The 27,260-nt window shown below is 41.9% G+C and overlaps 1 protein-coding gene across 3 annotated transcripts in view; it reads left to right on the forward strand.

The window, feature by feature from the left end:
* Positions 1 to 27,260, forward strand: part of HDAC4 (histone deacetylase 4) — a 265,600-nt gene that overhangs the window by 24,698 nt on the left and 213,642 nt on the right. For 2 of the 3 annotated variants that reach the window (XM_030017328.2, XM_030017329.2), the window contains exon 2: positions 3,158 to 3,407. In XM_030017328.2, coding sequence (XP_029873188.1) covers positions 3,386 to 3,407 — 22 coding nt within the window. In that variant the 5' untranslated portion in view covers positions 3,158 to 3,385. Of the gene's footprint in view, positions 1 to 3,157; positions 3,408 to 27,114; positions 27,149 to 27,260 lie in introns of those variants that run through there. The other variant, XM_030017331.2, reaches the window with a different exon arrangement.

Below are 27,260 nucleotides of genomic sequence, written 5' to 3' on the forward strand. Positions count from 1 at the left end.
GGGGCTCGCTTGGAGACAGCAGGCAGGCTAAGTGAAACACTCCTATGGCAGCAGTCATCCATCTCTTTTTTTTTTTGCATGCTGGACCCCAGTGAGTTTGACCTGAGCACGTGTGCAGCGAAGCCTGCTGTGCCCGTGATCGCGCTCCCCCCGAAAAAGGGAGGTGAGCGACCTGTCTGGCCAAAATAGTTGGTTATGAAGTTACTCATGAGAGGATCGTGCTGCTATAAACAAACACGTACTCATCCCCATCATGTACGACGTGTCTGTGTTAGTAGTGGGCAGGCTGCCCAAGCAGCTGATCCCAGCCACGACCCAGTCCTTGCCCGTGCCTGAAGAGCTCGCGAGGAGTGTGCCTCTGGACGATGTGTGGGGTGGACTCGCTGTTCTTACGGCCGAGATGTGCAGGCCAGAGGTGATCGCCCTTGTCCTGGAAGGCAGTGGAGTAGAAGTAAAACAAGCTCTGTGTTTTGTTGGCTTTTTTTTGTTGTTGTTCTTTGTTTGTTTGTTTTGTTTTAAATGAGAGAATTTGCTTGGAAAACCCTATAGACCTCCAAACATCCTAGTCATAGGGGTAGGCAGCATTTTGCGTCTCCTAATTTGAGAAATGTTTTTGTGAGACAGTGGCAAAATGACAAATTTATGTAAGAATTGGTGCAAATAGGGGTCTGAAAACAGCTCTTCACCACTTTGGAAATGGCTCATTGGACTGCATTGAGATCCATGCAAGTAGTAACTGAGAATAAGATTTTGGTGGTGAAATAAGTTGGGCAATGATTGCTGTTTGTATCTTAGTAAGGTCTGTTTTACTTAGGCTTTAGTCAGTCTTCTAAAAGAAATGTAGGAAACATTAAAAAAAAAAAAAAGAAGAAAAAAGTATAGGTGAACTGAATCTGTAGCTTGTCCAATCTGAGCATGGTTATTTTGTTGTCTCTCCTCTTCCCAGGCACTAGTGTTATTAAACATGCAGAAACTTAATATTTTGGGTCTCATGCCTGACTGAATTTAGACAGACGTTTGGGGGAATAAGTGGGAATAGGTAAACTGGTGGTGCTGTTAAATGGATTTGCTGCTAATATTTCAGTCCAGTTTCTTCCAGAAATTCATACACGTTTTCTCACTGTTCATGCTTTGTCCTTCATTCTTGCATTGTGAAAATTAGTAGACTGAAATCTGTTAACTTCATTCCAAATCCTTCTTGTCTACAGCTGAGATTGCTTATGCTATAACATTACCTGCTGTTTTTATTGGAAATGAATGATGTTAATATTTCGCTAATGCGTGGTCTAAGTTGACCTGACTCTCTTCAACAGGATGTGCGAATTAATGGAACTGGAAGATCTTGAACATTTGGGATAGCAGAGACCTGCAGGGATTAGAAATTACACTTAAGTAATTTTCTCCTGAATTTGATGCGTAACATGAAAGAGCATTCCAGGTCTCTAAAAATGCAAGACAAGCAGAGGAACTTGGAGAGTAGTAGTGCTGAGACACTTGGGGTAGAGAGAAACAGCCAATTAAAGAATTTTTTTAATGAAATACAGCAAGGAAGACCTCTTTGTTCAACAGTGTCTGCTTGGGCATTATTCTGCAAACCAGGGAAGTACCTTTATAAAGCAGGGCCCATCATAAGTGATGGTGGTGGTATTTAAGTCTTAGACCTGGTTTTGCTGCCTTATTGGAAAGGAACACAAATATCTGAGCATGATAAGAGCTCTTTCAAGAATGGATGAGACTACTTGGAATGTAATGGTACAGATAAATTGTGGACAGATGCTCATTGTGCAAGCGGCAATAGTAGTTACTATCATAATCATCCCCCGCCCAAGGAATATTGCTGTCTCTTTGCTGGAGGTCACCACACCCTCAGCTTCTGGTGGAGCAGTTTGGGGTAAGTGCTCCCTGCTCTGCTTTGAGCAGAGTCAGCTGGATTAATTTAGATGGGTTAACTAGTTGGCTTCTGCCAGCAGGCTGACTTCATGTCTGAAGTGGGTTAGGGAGTGTTGGGTATAAGCTGTTCTTGCTAGCCAAGCTGCGAGGGCCGAAATGCCTTGTCAGGGCAGGGAGGAACTCCTCCGGGTACCAGCTGTCTGTTCACGTCATCCTCAGTATCCAGGAGAGGTTATCTGTTGGGAACCTGAATGCTGATGACTTTTTACGTGCAAAGAAGGGAAATAACCTGTGGTTGTGAAATACTTTGCATAAAGGACACGATTTGGTTTAATCTGTTTCAGTAGCTTTAGCTGGTAGCATGTATCAGTGGCAGGTCTCTCTATGTATATTAAAACAGAGCAATCTCCCTGAGATACCCTGCCTGTAAAACATGGCTATTTAGAAGCACTGGATGCCACTTGGTATAGTGCCAAAAAACCCCCCGAACACCCAAAACTGAACTTCAGGACACCTTGCAGCAGGTTCTTTTGGTGTAAGTATCACTGGTTGCATCAGAGACACCATCTGTGGGGGTCTCTGAGGTCGGGGTTTCTATAAGCTAGGGTATCTACTGCTTTTATGTTTTTATTTGGGGGGCAGGGGTACACTAGTTTGCTAATTCAGTGGGTTTTTTTTGTTTTCTGTCTTCTTCCTCCCTCTAATATACGGCTCAAAAATAATGGAGAACTGTGGATTTTTTTCCCCTGGGGCAGTATGAAGTTGCTTCTTAATAATCTGCTGGAGGCTTGGGTAGAGTGGGAGTGGAATTGATTGTGTGGGTTTTTTCCTTCCTGCTCCAAGACCACTTCTTGGCACCGAGGAATTTTTCTTGAGACTTCTTTGGGGAACAGATGCGTGAAGTACAGTTACCATTCATACATACGGCTTTTAAAATATGGAAGCTGTTGGACTGAAGTGGCTTCATATGGTGCTGTTGGAGGATGAGAATTAACATGCGAGTTTGGGTTTTTAAGACTTGAATGTGTAGTTGAAAAGTTGGGGGGGTTTTTAATTGTTTTTTTATGATGTTAAATATTGGTCTGCATTTATGGTTATGAATCAAAATTACATCTGTAACTGAAAATTACTCTCTCTGCAACCTTTAATGCTTAAAATAGTATCCTAGTTTAATCTTTTTTTCTGGGGATAAATGTTACATAATGTGTAATTTAAATGGTTGTAAATCTTAATTCTCTGATATAGACATCTTTTTCTCTATTTGCAGGTTCCCATTTTGAAAGCCATTAGAAGATATTCTGCCACCCTATTGGATTACTCCCTATACAACTCAGCATGTCACTGTGCCCTGGATTTTATAAGGTGGCCATGATTTAATCCCCACTTCCAATTTCTATGTATTGGTGAAGCACTGGAGCTCATTAGAGCTGCTGTTACTTGCGTGGAAACTGATCCGTCTCAAATTCCTTCTCCAAAGGACTAGACGTTGCTAGCAATGAGCTCCCAAAGCCATCCAGGTAAGGGCAAAACCACTTCAAATGTAATAACGACAGCAAAACACCATGTGTTTGCTGCATGAACAGACTTTTTATTGTGTTGAAATGATAGTCCAGTCCCTCTCCCTGTACTATTACTTTGTTTAAAACTGAGACTTTGCGTGAAGATGGAAAATTGTGTTGCTGTTACCAGAGTTCCAAGGAAATCTTGCCATTTTAGCTTTCTAACTGTTGTATTACATATCACTGAAAGTTGTAGGTATTTTGTGAGATGTTAACCAGATGTTTAATTTGTTAAATCTATGCTGATAAGTCTTAACGGTATGTAGTGTGCCTCTAAGGAATGGTCATGGTTCTGCTGGTGTGTCTGTATTGATATTTCAGAAAACTCTTTGACTTTTAAAGTATTTTTTAGTAGGAAAGAATAGTTTTGCTGGAAAAAGAGTCAATTGATCCATCTCAATGTTGCCTGGGGGATTATCCCGAATGCACCTTGTAATTTAAGACATCTGACTCATCACTACAAAATTGTGTATTTCTGTCTGTCAAGAGGATCTGTAGATACTCAGTTACTTGCTTTCTAGCTTAAAGTGATCTCATACATTTGTATTTGGTGAGTTTCAGGTTAACTTTGTGTTAGGCAGAGCTTTGTGAGCTTGTGCTTTGGAAGAGGAATTTTAGTTGTGCTCTGATATGCCTGCTTTGACTGTTTAAGTTTGTGGTAGAGAAAATGACTGCTGGGAAGCAAGTAATGCAACAACGACAAGGCATGTGAAAGTACTTATTTAACTACGCCTTTGAGAGATTACTTTTATGACTTCAGTTTAATCAGTTTTGGGCTAACAGTCAAATAAGACTGAAGTATTAAAAGCCAACAAACAGCTCCTAAGATTTAAGGAACTGTATATTTGTGGGACGAAGAATTTTATATTTGCTTCAGAATTAACTCTAGCAGCCCATTTGTATTTCTGAGGCTGGGAGCAAGAAACACTGCAGTAAATAGGGATGCTGGAGTTTACAAGCAGCAGCGCTGAAAATCTGACCCTCGTGTAGGAACTGATGAGTTTATAAGTCTCTAAAATTATCAGTGTTATCAAGAATAAAAAAAGCTGGCTTCTACTTCCATAATGTAGCAGCCTCTTAGATTTTGAAACTTGCTTCTGGTATTATGGGGAGTTGGAAAACTAAGTATATTTGTGTGAGTAGAGTGCACACAGGTATTCACCTGTGACACATTTCTTGCAACGGTGTTTTTTTCAAGAGATCTGTTCTTCAAAGAAGTGGATAGTTGTTATTTGAATACTTTACTGTCTCAAATGTGAGTGAGACTGAGGAGCTAACGACTGTCTGCTTTTTTCTCATTATGGTGGGATAGGTTAAATGCATACCTATATTTAAAAACCAACCAACAAACCTAACTTGATATTGCTTTACTTCTTAAGGAGCAGCTCTCCAGATATTTGGGAAGAGGGGATGTCCTCCTTAGTTGGGCTGTTCTGTTGATGCAGGAGTATTGGAAGCCTGCTGCTGCTTTGTCTTGTTTTCCTTTAATTCACCTGCTAACCCTTTTCTTTGTCTTTCCTCTTTTTACTGGTTCTGCTACTTTTACTCAAGTTCTCTGCTGATGATATAGCAGGGAGTCATGTAGGAAGGGCTAATGAAAGAAAACAAGGAGCTCCTCGTGTAAGAAGTGTTTCTGTAATGCTAAAAATCGGTTTGAGCCTACCTTTTCTAACTACCGTGTCTAGAGTGGTCCTTGTTGAGAAGGCTGGTCTAATGAAAACCGAGGGAAGTGGCAGCTCAGCTGGCTGGCTTTGGACATATGTGTGTTTTCCTGTGCTGCTGTTCTTAAACCTTCTTGGCCCTTGTCACGTAAGACCTTAGAGTGAGGTATGGGATGGCTCAATAAGAATTAAACTTGTGACTACTGTATGAGTGTTTGGTAGAAAATAAGACTACTAATAGGGGAAAGTTTTTTTTCTACTCTGGTAGTTAGCCCTTTCAAATTTAAAGAAACTATTGCAGTTTTATTATTTAGAAATACAGCTTAAACTTCCTATTAACTCTTGCAATGAAGGACAGGAGATAGAAGCTCAAGGCCCATTGTCAACTTGTTCACTGCTGATCATTTAAAGGGTGAAAAACTTTCATAAAACTGAAAAGGTGGAGGAAATGGTCTTGTGCTATTTTTTTACAGAATGGTGTTCTGCAGGTAGGCTTTGTATGAAAATATTTTTAAATGGTATCAACTTCCACAAAGTCTGTCTTCTCATCAAATGTCGTTGAGAAATTCTCCCTGTGCCCTTCCTAGGTGTTGGGTTCTTATTTTGGTGGTATTTCCAAGCATGGGGTTGAAATTCTACAGTGTATCATGGTGGCTTTTTACCTCTGGCTTAGATTGTAGTATTCTTTTTGCTTGTTTCTGTTTTAGAGTCAGTTTTATAATAAATGGTAAAAATATTTTCCAAACCTTTCCAAAGACAACATCTGGACTTCTCATGTCAGTTATGATAGCTATTTTGATTATACAGCTACAGGTAATTATTACTAATGATGTGCATTGTTTAAGGGAAGGCTCTGGCTTAACTCAAGAGCCTATTAAACCTTGCTTCAGTGGATACAAGCTTTCTTCTCTAATCTTCTCCAAACCTATCACTAATGGGATGTTTTGGGAACAGTGCCATAAAATTGTTGCAGCGTAGGTGAATGAAAGTGGTTTAGTTTTTTTTTTTTTTTTTTTTCTTCTACTCTGCAAAGCTCTCTTGTGAGAAACGTTGGGTACTGAAGGCTTCTCACTGAACAAGGTGAAAAATATGGAGAAGACTAAGTTGTCTAAAAAAAGTATGACTTCCCTCCCCCTCCATTCTTCCCCCATCACTGCCACTTCTTTTGTTATATTTTGGAGTAAACTTTCTCAGAGAATAAGAAATAACTTTTGGAGAAGTAAAAATATGCAGGTGGGACAAGTTAATCCTCAGGGACTTCCGGTGGGTAAATCAATCTGTCCTGAGCCCTAGACATAAAGTAAAGACCTTGGACCGTTGTTTTCTGGGCCAAAGGCTCTCTCCACAGCCTCCTACTTGAGCTTTGGGTTAAGACCAGCAGCTCTTATGAACTTAACTAGCCACAAAAACACATGTGGGTGTGCTGTGTGCATGAGGAGCAAGAGAAGCAGGTGGGCTGCTGGTGTCCCTCTTGCTGCAAGCGCTGTGTGCCCATCATTGTGTGGTGCCCACTGCTCTGGAGGAACGACTGGCTCCTGGCAGGTGTCGATAGGTTTTGTGGATTCCTGGGCAGGAATGGGAATCGCTTTGGGTGGAACTGCTGGGCAGGATGAAATGGTCGTGTAAAGGGGCTGAAATTGGAAGGTGGGGTGGCGGGAGGATAGGCTTTCCCCTGCAGTGATGGGAGCAGGAGCCTACATAGACCTAGTCAAGACAAAGCTCAGAGGCATTGTGTGCCCTTTGGCTTTTGGCAGAGGAGTCGCCGCTTCTTCCAGTGCTGGAACAAAGCTGAAAAAAATGCTGAAATTGTGCTATAAAAGATCAAGTTGCTGCAAAGTATAATTAAGAAAATTAGGCTAATTAAGATAACATTTAGGATTATGACAAAGCTTGGGGGGGGCAGGGGAAAGCATGTTTAGTTTCACTTCTTAACCTGTTACATTGCCCACAATTTAAACTTACCTTACGTAACCTGTGGTGCTGATGCTGCTCATCTTACCCAGGCTGGCTGGGCTGTGAGTATTTGTGGGGTTGTGTTTTTTTTGTTTTCTGGTGTTTTTTTTTTTTTTTTTTTTTTCCCCTCTCTTACTGACCTTAAATGATTTCTTGCAGTCCCCTTCTACCTACCCCCTTAATTTTTAGTAGCTTGAGTTTCACTATCATTTGGTTCTTTAATCAGTAAAGATTGTTCTGCTGATACTAGTTATACATAAAGATTAGTTTAAAAAAACAAAACACTTAAAGTTAATCACTCAACTGATTTGTATTTGTTTAAAGTTCACTTTCCTTTGTAAAGGCTGAAAATCTCCATGTTCAATGAAGCATTTTGTTTATGAAATGTTATCTTACAGGAATTAGCCAGTCTGAATGCAAATGCTATATTCTTTCTTCAGAGCTACTCTTGCGGAGATGCAAATTTTATTTACATTTTGAAATGCTGAATGTTTGATAATTAGGAATATTGAAGTTTAAGAATGAGCTGCCTATCTGATATGGAAAAATCTGCAGCAGGATCATTAAGACTGAGAGGAGATATCAGAGAAGGCAGAAAGCTTCATGATCACACAACACTGGGAAAATGAGTTAGCAAGTCATGTGCTGTGATTTGCTAGATTGATAAGTACTTTTGTATGGTGTTTTATCTGCTGAGTGCGAGAAGCCACTCTCCTTTCATACTCCATGGCTCAATGAGGCATGGAAAGCTCTTTCATGCAGTACACATAAGAGCTTTCCCTGTTAGTCTCTCAAACATTTTGCACCATCCAATTAATATTTTATGTGTTCTCTTTTTAAAGATTAAGAAGTTTCTGTGGAGATGCGTTTCAAACTGGCTTTAAATGACACTGACCTACTTTCTGGCAGTAATGATTCTGTTTCTGTAAGTTATCTGGGGGTAAGAGCATTCTTCCCATAAACATAAGGACTAGAGGAGTAAATTCCAGTCCTCCTTTAGCAGGGCTGGGGCACAACTGATACTTGGTGGCTGTTGTCTGGAAGAACATCTGGATACTGTGTATCCCTGCTTCCCCCTACCTGTCTGGTGCTCCAGTTCCTTATGTCTGGATTATTCTAGACTGGGCATTCAGGCTCCTGTCTACAAGTAAAACACTACTAGTAGTGAGTACTGGTAGGACCTTATTGTCTCTGATGCTGTCTTTTCTCTACATGGAAATACAAAGATTTTGCCAGACTGGTCCTCTTCCCAAACTGCTGTGTGTGCTTCATGGGAAGCTGAAGTTTTGCAGAAAAGTTCAACTCTGGCAAGCACAGCAGAGGTAACAGGAACTCCCTTGAAGGGATGCTGCTGCCTGTCCTTTACAACAGTAGTGTAACCGCTGAGTGTGTGGAGTAGGAACTCAGTAGCAAGAGCTACTGCTGTGCCTTGAAGCTGTTGCCCTGAGCAGTCTGGTCCCGCAGGTTTGGGGGGGACTTTGAGGTTGGTTGAGAAGTACACTGAGCAACAAGATCTGGCAGTAAGCTTTGGTTAGAAAAGCTGAAATCCCTTGCGGATGGGAACTGGCCATGTCTCTGTTTACTTTTCTTTCTTTAACCTATGACGGGATACCTACTCTGCCTGCATTCTGATTATTATATATGTGTAAGCTGAGCCTGTCCTGGATTTCCTCTAAGAAGAACAGTATCATTTTGAGGACCTTGAAAGTTTTAAGGTTGCTACCATGAAACCTGTGAAGTTTTCACTTTCTGGAGCATCAAATAGTTGAGACTTTCTGTACAAGGTTTTTATTGTACCCTCAAAAGAGAAGAATTGTTTTGTGCTTCAACTTGGGGTTCAAGTTGAAGTTCCTTCTAGGTCAGTGTCCCTGCTAAGTACATTCCTCTCATTTCTACTTTTTCTTCAAATGCAGTTTTTGCACTTTGGAATTCTTTTAAAAGCTTGTTTCTAAAGTAAGTTTTTTAGCCTGTGATGTATCCTGCAGTGCAAAGATGAGAAGCAGGTACTTATGATGAGAGGCAGAGAACTCTGAATTATTTTGAATGAGGTACAGGGTAGGAAAAGGATATAAAAAAGGTTGTACTTTTAAAGTCAGATGATAATGTTGGAGATAGTTCTTGGGACCTTGCATCTCTATTTGGAAAGGAGAGAATCCTTTTTCTATACTGTTACTACGTTTTTGTTGTTCACTTTTTGTCAACTTCAGTTTGACCTGTATCTTATGTATACTTCCCCAAATTAAATTTGTTACTGGTCTGTAACAAGGAGTATATTTTCAGTGTTTATTTTAAATTATTCAGCTTGTCGTCTTCATGGCAGGCTCTCACACTGATGAGGCTTGTTTGTGTGCCTTTGATGTGGTCAGATCAATTAGGACAGAGCTGATGTTGAAGGAACGTTTCAGTCATCCCACTGATTCTGAAAGTGGTTCAAGAGCAGGGGTAGAAAATCCACTTACTCTCAGATGGATGTCAGCCATACACAGCGTTTTTCATCCTTTAAGTCTAGGAATTTGGCCGTCTGGCTACCTATGCATTGTCAGGTACTGCTTACCATCATTGCAAACGAAAAAATACTGCCTTATTTTTGAGAGCTCTTGGTCAAAAAGCTTTTGGAGTTTTTGGGTTTTTTTTTAAACAAGTTTTCATATTGTTGGTTTGGGGAGAAGAGTGGAGAAACAATTGTAATGAATGTTTTTTCTTTTAGTGTAGTTTTTAGTACTTTTTTTTTTTTCATCCCTTAACATCTTTAGAAACTGACTTTACAGTCGGAAAATAGCCAGGAGTGACTGAACATGGAGTACCAGATGCCTGACTGGAGAAGGAAAAATTGTGGATGTGTTAATTCTCCTGTCCTTCAGTAAAGGCTTGACAAGTCCCTTTCCCTCCATAGGTTGCAATATGCCATGAATTTCCCTGCACGCTTTGTTCTTTTCTATTTGGGCTGTTAAGCAAGAAGGGCCTTTGAAGTGCACTGACACCTGCAAGGTTTGAGGTACCAAGTGGAGTGGACAAAAGTCCTGGTAAAGTGTGGAATGCTTTTCCTGGCCAAACTGTGATGGCAGAAATACATTATTATAAATAAATGAGAAAGATCTTACAGGTAATACCTATGAAATACAACACTGCATGGATTTTAGGGTAGCTTTATATGGCTGTTTTTTAGTTTTCATGAATCTGTGCTTAAGAACTTCAAAGATGCTCAGTGGGGTTAGATCTCAAATAATTGATCTAGCTAATTATCTGGTAGTGTTGCACAATTACTGAGGTAGAATGAACAGAGTTTAACCCTTTCTGGAGCTGTGTTTCAGAGTAGAACTGCAGCATCCACTTTGGTTTTTAGCCCTTGTGATAGTCTGGCTGAATGGAGACTCTGGCCATTTGTGCAGTGTGTTGCTGTCATCTTTTCTATTCCTATTCTTTCTCTTTTCCTAATTTCTTGAATCGTGGTACTTGTTTTCCTTTCCCTTGTCCATTGGTATTTGAGAGCTAGAGGCTGGCTGGGGCAGGGGCCATGGCTCCAGTGACTTCCTTGCAAGAAGAAAGCAGGCAAGTGAATCTCTGTTAGCATCTTTGATGTGCTAACTACTGAGAAACGGGGCATACAATTCATTCTTCCTTTAGGAAAACTAAAATTAGTATATCAGCAGATCTTTTAAACATTTTGCTTCTGCAACCAAAATACTGTTGTTTTATCAGCTACTGAGAAAATCGGATGCTTTACCTGCAGTGCCCTTGTTTGCTTTGAAATACTCAACAGCTCTTGGTGTTCCCCTGGGAACTACTGTCACGGTTTGGCTAGATGATGCTTGATAGACTGATGTGCTGAAATGTTGAAGCAAATTTTTAGCCTTTCAAAAGGATGAAGCTAGTATTAAACTTTGCACCTATTGAAAGCTGAATTACATACAGAAAAATACTCATGTGGGCTTTTTTGAGATCTTCCTGTCTCCCTGTGATCTCTTTAAAACCGAACTAGATCATGATTACTCAATATCTTCTTTCAAGCAAAAGAAATGTGTGCTGACTGTAACAATTTAGGGTTTTGTCTTGAATTTCAATCATGATTCAAGCTTAATTTTTTAGTGCTTAAAGAACATATAAGTAGTATGTAAAAGTCCTTTAGGACTAGGCCAGATTCAGCAATACCCTGGAAAGCTGCTGTCACAGCTCATGAACCTTATAGTATAGCCATGCTCTGCCTTCACCTGGCTCCATGGGTTACCGGCTCACTGACTTCCCACCCATGCCACTGTCAGCCCAAGGGTAGAGTCCATATATCAAGACTGTAATTGGGAATATTTGCTAGTTAATACACCCATATTCACAAGTTCTGCAGCTAAGTCTGTTTACGAAGTACTGCTAAGCTGCTTCTCTTTGGTTGTCATTTAACCTTCCTCAGGGGTGGTACAAGGCATCCTTCTGATTGTGAAGGCCTTCCCCTGCTTGACTGTCAGCCAGCACCTCTGGAGAAACTCAGCTTGAAGGTACCACTGGTGGCACCAATTCTTCTGAATGCTATCGGAAGCCCATGCACGTGTGTGGGTTTCAGTGGGGCATTGTTAATCCTCCTTTGAACCCCAGCAGCACGGGCTCTGTTGGAGAATCCACAGACTAGACTTAATCTTCCCAGTGTCTGTATCTGGTCTGCTCAACTTTGATGTAGCAACAGCAGATTTATTTTGAAGGCATGAATTGCGAAGTCTGAGTACATTCTGCAAAGATGGCTGTGCAAGGCCAGCCCTGGGGACACCAGGTCTGGGAGCCTGACTACATCTAGCTGTGGATGCTGGGAAAGAGGGTGAGAACAGGTAAGATTCTGGCAACAGCCATTAATATACCCTCTCAACCTCTAGTCATGTATGACTTGGATTTTTTAAGGAGCTGGGTGTGGTAAATTTTACTTTATTGGTCCTTTTTCTGTTTCTGTCATCTGCGCAGTTGCTTTTGGAAGATGCCTAAGCTTTGGCACTTGCAGGGAATTGCACAGTTGGACATTGCTGCGTGGGGAGTGTTGCGTCGTCTCCCTCTGCTTCAGAGCTTGTGTGGCTGAAATCAATGTTTTTGAGGGTCTGCTTCCTTCCACTGAGTGAGGAGTGGAGTGGTGACATCTGAGCTCTTCACTGTAAGCACCGGAGCTGGGTGCTGGGATACTGATGGAGATAAGTTGTACAAAACCATTCCATCAGTTCTGTTTTGCACTGTTTTGGTTGTACCAAGGGCTGAATAATCCCAGCACTGGAAAAAAAACTTTGTGTATTGATACTTGTGGACTTGAACATGAGCAAGCAGTATTTTGCCAATGCCACCTTCTCCTCCAGGACAAACTTCTAACCATGGACAAGGTAGAGTTGCTTGCAGGGGAGGGGACTACTGGAAACTCTCACTGTGCTGCAGCTGCGCTCTGTGGTAGGGCTGGCATCAGGATGTTGGAGAAATGACAGATGAATTCAAAGAAATAATTTTTTAAAAAAATCAATCCTGACCCTTTCACTATTCAAGAATCTATGTACTCATTTTGTTTGTAGCTGTTATGTTGCCAAACCACATAAATAGCTTTACAGGGAAAATTGTAATAGGAGTGAGGTCTAGTTTGTGAGCTTTGAACTGTTAGCCTTGGCTTCAGGTAACCATTTTGTCCTGAAAGGCGGCTGCTGTAGTCGTGTAACCCCATCAGACTTTATGTAATAGCAAGGAGCATGAACCTTGGGGTGAGGGGGTGTGGGGTTTGCTGCCTCTCTTGGCAGCGTACTCATTGTATTGTGTATTTTGCCTTTTTTTTAAATAGATGTTGCTGTCCATGAACTACTGTGTAATGACTCTTTGCTGTCAGGTTTCACCTTCTAATCAATAGACCAAGATCAATGCAGTTATTTGTACGTGCGGTCACTTTAGATATACAGTTAGTCAAGTTGGGTGCAGCTGGGAGATAGGTAATGCTCCCGCAGTTAGTTTATGTGTTGAGAGATTGGAGGGTAGGTTTTTTTTTTTTTTACTACTTCGTAAAGTTGGTTTCAGTATTTTTGATCAGTTGACAATTCTTCAGGCAGGAAACCATTAAAGCCTGGTGATTTTAAGATAATCCATTGAGAACTATTTTTTGCAATTCAGTGTCAGCATTCAAAACTTGCACTTTCTAGTTAAACAGACTTCCCCCTCTCCTATAACTGTGACCTTTGTTTTATGCTGGCTGTAAAAAGAAACATCTTTAGTTTAAAACTTTTTTCACACTAGTGTGCTGCTGCACTATAAAATGCTTGAGCTGCTCTTGTGGGAAGACATAAGCCAAAACCCCATCTCTTCTCTGGTCAAAAAATAACGCAGAAGAATAAAAAGACCAGAGCCCATACACCAAGCTCCGGTAGCCTATCCAAGTGTTGAATCTTTGACATCTGTCACTTTAGGAAAAATTTTTGAAACTTCCAAGTACTTGCTTTATTCTAAATGAGGTACCACTGGTTTCATACAACCTTTGCCAGGAGAAGGCATGTGATCCTTACAGCTTAACAAACTAAGAAGAAGGGCTTTGGCATCTGTTCCCCACCAGCAGCAAGTATCTGATTGGCATTAGGTTTTTTCTCTTTTTCCTTTTTTTTTTCTTTTTTTTTTTTTTTTCTTTCTAGCAGGTGGAAGGCCTGTTCTGCAGGCTTGTAACTCTTGACAGCTTTATCGTGATGGCTTCTTGGCAGGTAGGGGTGATGCTGTTCATTCAGTCTGCCTTAAAGATTCTTGGGTGTTTTTTTTTTTTTTTTTTTTTTTTTTTTAAAGTGTAGCTTCATGCAGTAGCTATTTCAAATAGGTCATGGGACTTTTGCCTCTGATTTACTTCTTTCTATCCAGAATTGCAGCAGGTAGAGCCAAATTGCAGGGTCACTATACCTTAATTGTCACCTCTGCCTCCCCCAAATGTGTTTAAGACAGGGTGATCAGAACAAATGTAGCATCAGTTTATGTTAACAAAGGTTTGGGAACTCTCTGAATTAGTCTTCTCAATATGTTTTCTTTTTCATGAGGAAAGGTATGCATAGTAGTTCTGTTCAGCCACTGGCATCTTGTGATTTCTGAAGTCTTTCTAAAGGAGCTGCTGTGTAAAAGTTGGTCTTTTAATATTTTTTTTTTTTGATCATGTTTGTTGTGCAAGACCTCAACTTGTTGTTTTTAGCAGTTCACCAAAGTGCTTTCTAATCGGGTGCTGAAAGAGAATTCCTCCTCCTCCACTGATTAATTTCTGGCATGGAGCATGAAATAGCTCTTGCGTCAATAAATCGTCACAACCTTTGCTTGTCTCTGTCAGCGTAAATACAGTTGGACTCTAACATGCCTGAAAGTAGGCCAGAGGTTGCTAATTTTGCAGCTGCAAAGTGGTCAAGTCCAAGAGAGTGCTGCCGGATGTGCGTGCTTGGTGGGATATCAGTGCTGCTGCATTTCAGGTTACAAGTTGGGCCCCTTTTCCCCCCTGTTAACTTTTTAGGTTCTGGAATTGTATTTTATATAAAAAGATGATGTTTGACAACTGTCTTAGAGCATCATGTTTTTAGGTGCTAGAACAAATGTGTGTGTTTATATAGCTATGAGCAAGTCAAATGCCTTTCTCATCATACCCGAGTTGCTTGGGTTACATTTGTGCTAGTTATGAAACGAAGATCACCAGCCTGCGTGACCCTGGTACTCAAGGCTTTGCTGATTTTCTTCAGTGAACTCCAGTGCTCCTCACACCTGCTTACCTCTTGCCATCCTGGTATGTATCAGTTGTTTCACAGCTCGGCTGCTGCAATCCTATGCTCCAAGACTACCTGCGGGTTGTCACTTTGGAGATGCAGCTGAGCTCAGAAGAGCGTCTGCGATGGTTCGTGGCTGTGCCTGCTTCATGCTTACTGTCTGTGGGGAGGCTGCTGAGTGAGTCTGAGACCTCGTTTCACTTCTTTACCTTTGGTCACTTGGGAAGGCTTGCTTTTGAGCTGGTTGCTCAGACTGCTTTTTTTTTTTTTTTTTCTTCTGGTAATTCTGCAAGGCAGAACTGGTGTTTGCTTTTGTCAGGGAGAATATGGATAGCATTGTATAAAAGATTGGGATGTTTTGGGGATAATTGCCCAAAGTAATCGGGCAACAGTTACTTGATGTTTAGGTGTTCTAGCAATCGGATAAAAGAAACTTTCTACAAAGCCATTTGCTTGAACAACTGTTGTGCAAACCAAGTGCTGAATGCTTCAAGAAATGGAAGGTAGGAAACCTGGTAAATAACTTAGCAGATGTTAAAGATAGGGTAGAGCTTAATTTTTGGGAAATGTAGTATCTCTATTAGGTAGGAGGAAGAAAACTTGGATTTAATTGCAAGGATGACAGCACATTTCAGGTATGCCGGTCACTGTTATCTGTGTGCTTGTCTTGGTTAAGAGATCCATTTGCAAGCCTGGTCTTATTTAAAAAGGAAAAAAAAAAAAGTACAACTGAACAGTAAAGCAAATACTCCAAGTTGCTTTTCAATTGCAAAAAGCAGTGCAAGATGGTTTTTTTTGTCTTTTTGTGGTTTTTTTTTTCTTTCTCTTTCTCTGTGTGAAGTAAAATCCTGCTCCGCAAGAACTTTACTATTGGTGGTAACCAGGATGTACTGAATGTAATCCATGTGTTGCTGTGCGCATTGTGACAAGCTATGGCAGTGGCAGAATAAGACAAGTTGTGCCACTTGGCTTATGGGGTGCTGTGGATGCCTGCAGCTTGGTGTCAGTGTATGGCAGTGGCTAATAGAGCTGCCTCTTTGCTGGAGTAGCTCACTAAAGCCACTGCAAAAAATATCAGTTTATTGACAGTGTTCCTCCCAACTCTCAGTAAAGTAGGAAAGGAGCCAAGTGAAAATGTGAGGTGTTTGAAATGACTGAATACTATGAAATGTTGACCTGCTGATTAAGGCACACTAAAGAAATGCATGTAAGTGATGGACTTGGATTTAAAGACTTCCCCCCCATCCCATCACAGAGTAGCTGCAGTCTGACACTTCAGACTTGGTCTTTTTTCTGTGTTTCAGTTCTTGCTGAGAACCTTGAAGGAGCTACTGAAGAGGCTGAAATGATACATGTGCAGCTGCTTGTCAGTGTGAATCAGAGGTTGGGGTGAAACCTGCTGGTTCCCTGAGACTCCAGCGGTTTCTCCTTGGAGAATACCCTGATGAAGCAGACTGTTTGGTCTTTCTGGAAGCATCTTCCTCCGCCCACTCGCATCACTGTACCAGCGTGTACACTGCAGTACCAGCAGCGCTGTACACTGCAGCTCCCCTACCTGTAAACTGAGTAGTTGAGCAGACTTGATGGACCAAATGGCAGAGAAATGTTAGGAATATTTCTGAAGTTTAGATGTATTTTCTTTTTTTATTCTCTTAATCTGTATCTAAATACAAACAAAAACTGCTGGTGGAGGGGCAGGGGAAAATTCCTAGACATCCCACTCCTGGATGAAAGCTTTTGAAGTTATTTTTGCCAATTTTGAAAAACAGCTGTAGCTGCTATCAAACAAACAGTTTGTTTCATAATAAACTTCTGCAAATATTCTTTCTGTCCTTTGAAAAACAAACGATCTGTTGATCCTAATGCCGGTGTCAGCCTACTGCAGGCAGGAGGAAGCCTGAAGGGGCAGGCCTTCATGTGATTTGTATTTTTAAATACTTTCAGAGATATAAATAACTGTCCATTTGATGAGAAAACTGTCCACTTAAAGTTGGCTTTCGTTGCCAGAGAGGAAAGTGTGGCTTGTTCTCAGCCCGAAGTAGGGATTTGACAAGCTCTGTATTTTCTAGTACAGGTTTCTTCATTTTGTGCCAAGTGTTGGGGCTACAGCATCGATGTCTTCCGTTTTCCTTCCTCCTCCTCTCTTTAGTTGTAAACTAATATTCATAAAGAGATTTACGTGTTTTGGTCAAGTTTAATGCATAATATGTGCAGAGAATATTCCCTCCCCTTCCCTTTCTCCCCTTAGAGTTTAAGGCTTGAGAAAATAGTTTCTTAACTTAAAAATATTTCTTTAAAAATATTTCACTGTGTAGTTTGTTTATTCCTACAACTGAGATGTGCCTGCTGGTGCCAGAGAAGCCACAAGATGTTGATGGTTGCAGGAAAAGGCAGCGGTGGTTATGTCACCATGGCTTTTTGGCAGCTGCTTGCCCATACCTGTGTTGGTGTGCAGACTGTGTGTGTTTTTCCTTCTTTTAATTGTAAAGTCAGATGGTGGTGTTTATGCTTTTGTGCTGTTGCTGTAAGTGAGAGTCTGTGCCTAGCCTGAATTGGAGGAACTTGGCAGAAAGTGACTGCTCAGGAGTGTATGATGCTGTTAGACAGCAATAAGGCTGTTTTGAGTTGGCTCAGGGGTGTAGGGTTATGTGTATTCATATGTGTGTGTGTGTGTATATATATATATGTGTGTGTGTGTATATGTCTATCCTAACTCTGCCTTGGTTACTAAAGCTTGAGTTTGGGAAGGATTTTTTGTTGAAGTCGACTATGGGGTCATCTTTTGGTTCAGATACCAACTCTGCAGTGGGTACAGATCAGCTCCTGTTCGCTAGCATGCATGATACTGCTGCATTGCCACTTGTCTGTCTGTCCAGGCTCCTCCTGTCTGAACTAGCAAAAGTTTATTCCTTAGGACTGTGTTTGGCTCGGGCTGTGCTCTTCTGCAGCCTGATGTTGGATCACGGTGTTGTCGTCTGCTCATCACACAGACACACTCATTTCCCTGTTTCAGCTGTCTGACATACCTTTAAATAAATGGGTATCAGCATGGTGTGGTATAGATGGTAAGTGATTTTGGGCTAAAGACAGACTTCCTGATTGCTGAGAAAAGCTGTGTGTTAAATCAAGGTGTGCTTTGCTTTTCCTTTTCCCCTGGAACTGGTTGCTGAAGAGCTGGAGATTAAATACCCATGTTAATCAGGCTGGGATGTGGCATGGTTGTTTCTGTCCATGGAGGTGGGGGTTGGTTCTGGGAGCTTTCTGGGCAGCTGTTTGAGCAGGGATGAAAGCTGCCTAGCACTGGCCATTACACATTGTCTCTGACTTCCTTTGTGCCTGAAGTCCCAAGAAATGACATCTGAGAAGTTGCTGCCCTGTCTAATGGCTGCTGCAGTATCAACTTAACCGGTGCTCATTCCTGGAGCATCCAGCATGCTGGTAGTGCCCATCACAGCATGCACAGAGTGTGGCAGGATGCATCTAGCAACATTTTTATAAATTTGGGGGTTTGGCCAGCTAGACACTGTCTAGAGAAACACCAGCCTTCATAAGACTTACACTGGCTGAGCAAGTTAAAAGTGGACACGCACAGTGCAGCCTTTGCTTAGCCAACGAGTTAGTAATGCATTTGCTCTGGGTGTGTTGGTCTCCGAGTAAGGGTAGATGACACTGCTGCTGAGTAGATGCTTTCATTGAAAGCCAGTCCTTATTTGCCTTACTGTTGTGCTGTTAAGGCTGCAATACCTGTCAGACCCTCAGCCGCTCCTCATCAATATCGAGCTGTAAGGAGGGCAGACCACAGCAGACCACGCATTGATTGGGGCTTTTAGCAGGAGCAAGAGGCCCTTGTAGCCTAAAACCGTATCAGTTTCCTTCTTTCTGGAAGGAATTTTAAAATAGCTTCATACGGGCTCTAAAATTCCTTCTTTCCTGCTTATTTTGGTTTGTATTTTACTGTTGAAGCTGCTTTCTTCATGAGAGGCTGGCTAGAAAACAGTCGTTCAGGAACTGCCAGTTGCGAGAGCTGGATTTCTTTAGTTGCGGGGGCCTGACTCTGCTGGCCCGCAGCGCCATGGCATGAGCCCTCCCTCCTGGGGAAGGTGAGCTGAGAGCAGGGCTGGCGTAAAGGAGTGTGGTTGTGGTGTTTCGTTTTGCTTTTTGAGCTCCTGAAGCCTACAGGGCTCTGCAGAAGAAGCTTGTTTTTATATTGAAATAATTATGCTTGTAGTTGGTTTAGACACATACATGTTTGTGGCTTTAGCAAGCAAAAGTATGAGATGTAGTTGTGTTGAAAGATTACTTTTGTTGTGCTAGAAACTCCTTTTTTCTCTTGCAAGAAACAAGTGTGATACTATTTCTTTTGAACTGTGGTGGCTTTTTTCCCCCAATATCTTAAACTGGAATTGTTTTGCACTAAGAAGTAGTAAGTAGTGTTTAGAAACTGTTGCAACCAGCTCTTATTTTGAAAGAGGCAGAATGCTCAGTATTCACACTCTTAATATGTTTTTTTTAACTGTTCTCCTGCAAGACTGCATTTTCATCATGTCTGCGAGCTTGACTGTTTTGTTGCATTTGGAAGTTCTTAACTTCCTGGTTTGTTAATATATTCTTTGAATTGGCAAATTTTAAGTGATTTATCAGCTTAGATCCCCTTTATTTACCACTCTGCCACTTCCAAGTGAGTAATTTTGCTGACCAAGTTGTGCAGAGGATACCTTTGTGCACAGGGAAGATGCAGGGAGGGGAATCCAGACTGGGGTCTTTCTCCTCCCTCTTCCTCCCAAACTGAAACTAGTGGAGCATGCTGGACACTTTCACTGATTACCTACTGATTCCTTTAATTAGAAAATTTCTGACTTGGAGCTTCCACGTAACCTGATTCATGTGTTAGATGCAGTCAGAGGTATTTGAGCTGTAAGGCTGTTAAACATGACTAAAGCAGGCAGTCCTGCCTCTGTTAGCGCTGGGCTGCATGCACTGTCACTGGTCTCCACATTTTAGTTTCAGCTCGAGCTCTTTTTTAGATGCTGAGAAAATAAACTTGGCTGTGCGGGTTCCCCCCCCGCACCCGGTCTTGGACTCGTGAAATGCTGCTGTGGACCTCTTTCCAGGATAACAGACACTGAAACATCTAATTATGGATCAGTCTCTCATTCCAAGCATCACATGCTTGTAGGGCTTTCTGATATGTTGCGCAGATTCTTCAAACCACTGACCTTTGCAGAGTGCCCTTGGCTGTGCCAGCAGAGAAGCATGCTGGCAGCTTAAAGATGTTTTGTCTGGCATCTGAGCAGAAGTGAAAACTTACCGCTGGTGGAAACAGATGAGAGGGCAGAAAATGCGATGTGTGCCGAGGCTTGGGATGTCTGGCATTGTCTGATGGTGAACGGCCATGGCAGTTTGTTCTTCTGTGTTGAAAGGTGATGTTAATGTTGAAAGCTCGGAGGGTTAAGCACAAATTGGACAGTCGTTGCGACAGCTGTGTTGTCAGCCGTGGTTTGCTGGCCATGTGCAGCCCTTTATTAATTGGACTGTCCTATAAATAAGCAGTTGTACTCAGCCTTACACATGCAACTCTTTGCAACGCTGCTGCACTGTAGCAGAGCAGCCAGATGTCACAACTCGCTCCCTATTGCTCTCAGCAGGTAAAGCTACGGGAAGAAAACACCTACAGCTCTGGAAGACACAATAGCTGAGTGGAGGGAGCTGGGGGTGATGTGTGTGAAGGATATGTGATTTGTGATACCGGAGGCTTAAAGGCAAAAATAGCATCATTTGTAATAGTAAAAGTGAAGGCTTCTGTGCTACGCCTTTGCATTCTGCCAGTCTGTAATGAATGGAGGAGTAGTTTGCTTACAGATGACAAGCAGGAATGAATAAGCACTTAAAATTTTGGTGCTGAAGAAACAGCTTTTTTATCTTGGCCTCCAAGAAAGTCAGAGCCGTGTAGCCCCTTTTCTCACACTGTCGCATGCTGCTCTAAATAAAAATGTCGGGAAGCATAAAATTAAAACTCTCTCTGCATCCTTCATCCTCCCTGTGGAGTTCACTGTTCTGCTCTTGGCATGCTCTAGGACTTGTTATGCCTAGGGCTGTGTGCTGATTTTTTTGGAGAGGACCCCTTTGCTGCCTGTTGCTCCCCCTGCCCCCCTGTCAGCAGTAGGAGGTATTAAAAGAACAATCTACTGCTTTGAACTTCTTCACCAGCTATAAACATCTCGTCAGCATGGGCTAGGAGATGATGTAGGCACAGTCTTTTACTGGGAGCGAGTTAAGGTAGTGCAAGCAAGATGTCAGCTGGAGGATAACTGAAGTGAGTCAAATTAGGTGTTAGTTTATCCATGCCAAAAAGTGAAGCTGTTTCTCCTTCCGGCTAGTGGGTGGTTGCCCTCTTGCCTATGTGATGGCTTCCCCTGGGAGTATGTTGTGTGTTTCTGTCTTTAGTGTGAATGTTTCACAGAAAGGAAAGCTGGATCTATGGTGGGTTTTGCAGTCAAAACAGTGGCTGGTGTAAATGTGGCTTTCCTTGCTGACACAGCGTGTTGTGAACTAGTTGTTAACTTTTTCCTAGTCCAATAACAGATTTTTACCCCAATTCAAATTTTGCCTTACCAAACTACCAAAAAAGCAGGCTACCTTTGAGTAACACACCCAACCGCTAGGATTTCTTAGGTTTGTAAGAAAGCTGTTGCAGTTAAATGTTTTAGGCATGTAATGCAACCCTGATGCGTTTTAATAGATGGACACCTAAAGATCTTTTGAAGGTGAAATGGAAGAATAAGCATATTAATTTTGATGCTTCAAGAACAGCAGTAAAGTGGGGGTAGGTATAAGCTATGTGCTGGAGTAAGGAACTGCTGTCCCTTGCGGTCTCATCTGAACAGCACTGGGGTTGTTGGCTAGAGCAGCTCTGCCTCTGCTGCTTGCTGTTTTTCCTCTGAGCTGATGCATCTGTGCTTTGTTTTCATGGAACTTCCTTAGGAGACCTTAAATACCTTAGTGGTTGGTGTTTTGTAATGGAGGTGGCATTGCTTTTTCCTTTTTCTTCTTTTTTTTCCTTTTCCTTTCTGTTTTCCCCTAAGCCACTGCTTTGGGTAGTTCTTTCTGGGCTTGCTGAGAACCTAGTCCAGCGGGGAAATGTTCAGAAGGAAAAAGCAGCTTGTGGTAGGAAGTTGAATACACCTAGTACTGTCTTTTTGTTCTAAGATTAATACTATTAATTGCCTGCTTGTTCTTAATGATGAACCTGTTAAGACATGGCCAGAAGTGTTTCTCTTTCACTAGCAAAATATCCTTTTTGCTTTTGTTTGCCAGGCTGGCAGCAGACACCTGTAGTACCGGAGGGATAGGCTTCTTGAAAACTATGGTATTTTGGAGTATTTTTCCACTTATCTGCACATGACTAATGCATTTAACGTTTCTGATGCCATCTGTACACCACGTAATGCAAAGATGTGCAGAATTATGTAGAGAAGAAGGTGAGGAGAAAAGCCAATAACTGGCCTTTGGAGATCAGAAAGCATTAAGGTGATATCCATCAATGCTTTTATTATTTTCAGATTTAGCTCCAACTTAAATGTCACTAACCTCTTACTCTGAGAGGTCCCATCCACAGGGAGTCTTGGCAGGCATTTCCCAAACAAAGCAGGGGGATCTTGTACCAGCTCTTGTTGGTTTGGTTCAGATGTTGGGGCTACCTGTCAGCGCTTAGGGCCTGTAGGTACCAAGCCATTTTGGTAGAGACAGAGTACAGAAAATCTCTTTAGAAAGTTTTTGTCAGTTCTAATGATTAAAAATGAGATTTGTTCCACTGCTACTAAAAGCAATGTTAGATGCTTGCAAGCCTGACAGTAGGTAAGTGTGCGAAGGAGTCAGTCGCTGCATTTGCTTTGAACCCCTTTTTGGCAGGGTGTGTGAAAGAGGAGTTGCTTGCAATGTCATTCACCGAAATCTTTAGTTACCAAAGGGATACGCACCCTGCAAAATTTCCTGTGAGTGGGCTTGTGCAGAGAAAATGATAATTAGTTCTTGTAAGTGGTTATGCATGATACACAGTTAAAGGCTGCATGATAGGAGTATGTATCTGGATTTATGCAACCTGTGCTGTGTGTTAGGCATCCTTTTCTCCATATAAGACCTGTTGGTCCCCTTACAGGACAAAATTTACACCCTCAAATTGTAGTGATTGTTACTTTACCGCTTTTATTCTTCTCATGCAGAGTGGGTCCCATGTTTACTTCTTTTAAAAATAACTTGTGGTAATGAGGTTGCTGTGGGCCAGAATGGGAAAGTTCCTATTGGAATTGGTCTTTACTGAAGCTATAAATCCAATTATAGCATATGTTGTACTTGAGCAGGCTGAAGGCATATATAGTCCAGTGTCCTGCCAGATAGCGAGCCGTAGGAGATGTTTAGGGCTGCTAAGAAACAAAACAGGGAACCCAAGATGAGTATAGAGTAATATATTATATTAGATGAGTATGTAATTCTTGCCATTATGATGCTTGATAATCTGGATGCTTTTGCTGGCCCAAATGCTCTACCTGTGCTTTGCAAGACATAAACGTATGCAAAAGTACAGGTAAAGGCGGCCAACCTGACAACTTAAATGTGCAGTGGGAAGCTTGGGGGTAACTTAAAAGTTTGGGGTCACTTGGTGGCTGCATGTTTTAGCTGTCGAAAATATTTTGTGGATGCAATTTTCTGTGATTATGGGATTTGTAAATGATTCAGAATTGTTCCAGATAAAACTTGAGCATCCTGTAGAGAGAAGCACTGGACCATCACAAGCAGCATAATTTTGCAGCTCTTGGGGTGTTCATTCCTATGTGTTGTGTTTTGGGGAGGGAGGATTCATTCAAACTGGTAACTGGGGACAGGCAATAAAACTGCATGTTTGAGCACGTGGTTTAGAAGCTTCAGAGATGGTATTGTACATGACTAACTCCACAACTGCATTATTGTGTCCTGTTTCTGAAATGCAGTATGCTCAGATGCAACTGTTTCGTTGCATCTTGCAGTGCTGAGGAAGGAAGCATGTGCAGGCACACTCTGGAAAGAAATCTGTAATCTGTTCTGATAAGGTAAGCTACAGGTTTTGTGTAGTGAAGACAGACTGAAACCTTGCTGGCATGTGAAGATCACCTGTATTCAGCTGAATCAGCTTTATAACAACTGCATGACTTCCTGAATTGCTGTGAAGGAAGGATGTGCTGTTGACTCAGAAGAAAGTTTATAATGTGTGTCCAGGGGCAAGGTCAGCAAAGTGGATGTCTGATTTTGAAAGTTACACATTTGCCATATGCTCTTAAGACTGTGAATCACCACGACAGCAGAAGTGATTTAAAAGTACCATTGTCTGGGGGAAAAAAAAAAAAAAATTTTTTTTACAGACCCAAATTAGAAGATGAAGGGGGAGCACAAGCAATGTGGAGTTGCATTTCATTAGATGACAGTAATGTGACAGGGCAGAGTGGAATTTGTGTTTGCATCATTAAATTTGGCACTTGCTTACCTAACTGTATCACTCGGGTGTAAACTTGTGTGTTCCCTGTGGCTTGTTCATATAAACTTTGCCTGCACAGCTGTGAGTGCTGTTATATGCAGATTCAACTTCTGAACTGGATCATGAAATGGATTATTTTCTATATGGATTTAAACACACACCCCCTCCAAATCAGTCTTATTTTTTCCTTTGAAAACTACTCATTTGTCTTTGCCTTTGTCTGCTTCAAACATGCCTCTGTGTGTGGCATAGCTTAAATTTTTATGAACAAGAATGTAAACACCAAATCCGCACAAGACTTGCAGAAGAACTCTGTAGCTCGAGTGCATCATCTGTTTGTTATGTAATCTGATATAATGGAAGCGAAATAGAAACCAGATGTCAAGGCAGAGCAATTACAATTTTTCATCTGCGAGTATTACAGTAAATGTACTTTGTATTCATTCCCCCCATGCCGAATACGGAGTTTTATTTGTTGGGGGGTTGGGAAAATGCTGCGGGGGATTTCAGAGCTCTCAGCATGGTTCTTGCTTAAAGACTTTGTTATTTGGTACTTGTGTTCTTTCACGTAATTAAGGTCTGTGTGCTGCCCCAGATCTGAGAGCTAGTGTATTTGCAATTTAAAATGAGCTGGACAAAACTGCTTAGTCCCGGGAGACCACCTCTGCATGCCCGGGCTCTATGGGTTATACGGTCAAGCTGCAGACTTGGACTAAATTTAGCATTCAAAGTGAAGCTGCTTTGCTTATGCTTAAGTTTTGTAAGAAAATCCTATCAAAACGGGTTTGGTGCAGACTCTGCTGTGGATTCTTTAGCTGAAGAAACATCTGGGAAGAGAGCAGATGGGAGCTGTGGCTAGCTCGTTTTCTCAAATTTGCTGTGTTACTAGGAGGATAAAAGGCAAAATGGATAATCATTGATTCTTTCTGTTGGGGAAATGGATTCTTCCACCGCTGGTTTATCCAAGAGGTTTATCTCTGCTGTCTTCCATTAAATAAGGCAACCCCTTGGTTGAGAGAGGAATCGATAAACATCTATCTTCATCTTCATATGGATCTTCACAAGTCGAGGCATATATATGATCTCACTGAGTGGTAGCTGATTTTAATTTTCCTCTTTCCTTCTCTCTTGTTTTTTAACCTCCTGGGTGGCTGGTTTTTTGTTTGTTTTGGTTTGTTTTTTTGTTGCTGGAGATTTATTTTCTTCCCATCTGTATCACTCTGGTTAAGCTGAGAAGCCAGCAGTACCTTGGTGGTGGAGTTTGTGCTTGGAGGAGGCCACGGGGGCTGGAGGTGCAATTTTTCCATGGGAGCAGGAGGGTGCCGGGAGTCGCATCAGGCATCCCAGCCGCATCCTGCAGGCCGGGTTTGGCACTGCTGATTTACGGCTCCCCTCGGCATGCTGTTTCACTGATGGCTGCGAGCATGTTGTGGATGAAGCTTTCATGTTCCACTGAATAAAAATCTTTCTGTTCTGCACCGACAGCTTTTTACTAGGTGGCTGCTGTGTAGTGTACCTTAGATGCCAAACAGGCCTTTACTTTCTGTGTGACTGCAAGGAATAGTAAGTCAGAAATCTTTCATGAAGCTGGTATCTTCATTTATCTGTTAAGTACAGAAAACTTCAAGAAACCCTTAAATCAGTTGTATGTTCCAGCTGAAGGAAGCAAGCGCTGGCAATGAATTAAAGATTCTTGGTCCTTTTAAACAGCAAGTCTCTTCCTTTAAAACCCAGCAAAGAACGAGGAGAAGAGATCAATGTGAACACTTGCTGCTAGCCATTACAAATAGCACCCAATCTGTACCACCTCTCCTTTCAAAGGACAACCTGGAAAGAGGACTTGGGTTCATTATATGTGGTTACTGCTCAGTTCTACTAACACCAAGTAATGACTTCAGCAAGTTCCACTGACAAGGGATGTAAGCTCACGTGTGAAGAAGTTGCTAATGTTTGTGAAGAGGCCACCCTTAGAAAACAAAATAGGGGATTCTTCTGTTCCTGGAAAACCAGTAGCAAGATGGGCTTTGTCTCGGGCCACGAGGCTTTCGTACCTAGCGCTCTGCAAGTTGCTGGAGGGTGGGCAAGCAATCTTTTGAAACTGAGACTGCTACTATGTGAAGTGGTTATGAGCCTTCATAATGAGCACTGTGCCTGGACTGCTAGAGAGAAGGATAGAAGGGACTTCAGGACTCGGTGTAGTTTCACTTCCGTTCCAATTACCCTATAGAAATACATGCTCAAGCTTTATCCTGTGTTGAGTCTGTACTGAGCATTGCTTGTATGGAAGGTGGCAAACGTTATGGAAAGGAGGCTGGGTGGAATGAAAATGAGAAAAATTATCTGTGTTCCTTTATGCTCTTCAAAAAAGGAAATGCAAAATCCTCTGGAAAAGTTCTGATGGGAACAGGGACTTGGCTGTTAAAAGGTATTTGGTTGTTTCCTCCTGTAACTTGATTCCGATCTGAGTATTTAGATTCAACCTTGAGATACTAATTTGCACTATTTTGTAGTAATTTGTATTGTAACTTTGTATGGCCTGCCTTTTCTTTCCTGTCCTTTGGCCAGTTGTGTCCTCCTGTTGTCTACAGTAAGGGTGAAGCTTCATGATAGAGTCCGTTCCCCTATATTGAAGATTTAACTATTGAAGACCCTTTCTTTCCTCCTACATGAAGCATTTATAGAAAACTTTACAACTGCAAGGAAGCAACAAGGCCTCTTGCACCTGTGAAGTCCTTGAGATGGCAGTGAAGCCAGAGCTGAAGGCAGGATCAGGCATTCCTTGTAATAATCACTTCCTTTCTAAACTGAGACTGTGGACCCCAGCCTGAGTCCCCAGGGTCACCATGGAGAACATCCCCTCAGGTTAGTTATGGTGGACATTCAGCCAGCTCGCTTTCAAAGGCACCTTTCTGAAGGTAATGATGCTCTTCTCTCTATGCTGGTGCTCTGCAAGGCCAGAAGATTGGGAAGCTCT

The sequence above is a fragment of the Aquila chrysaetos genome, chromosome 6 (assembly GCF_900496995.4).
Source record: "Aquila chrysaetos chrysaetos chromosome 6, bAquChr1.4, whole genome shotgun sequence".
In the NCBI taxonomy this organism is placed as follows: domain Eukaryota; kingdom Metazoa; phylum Chordata; class Aves; order Accipitriformes; family Accipitridae; genus Aquila; species Aquila chrysaetos.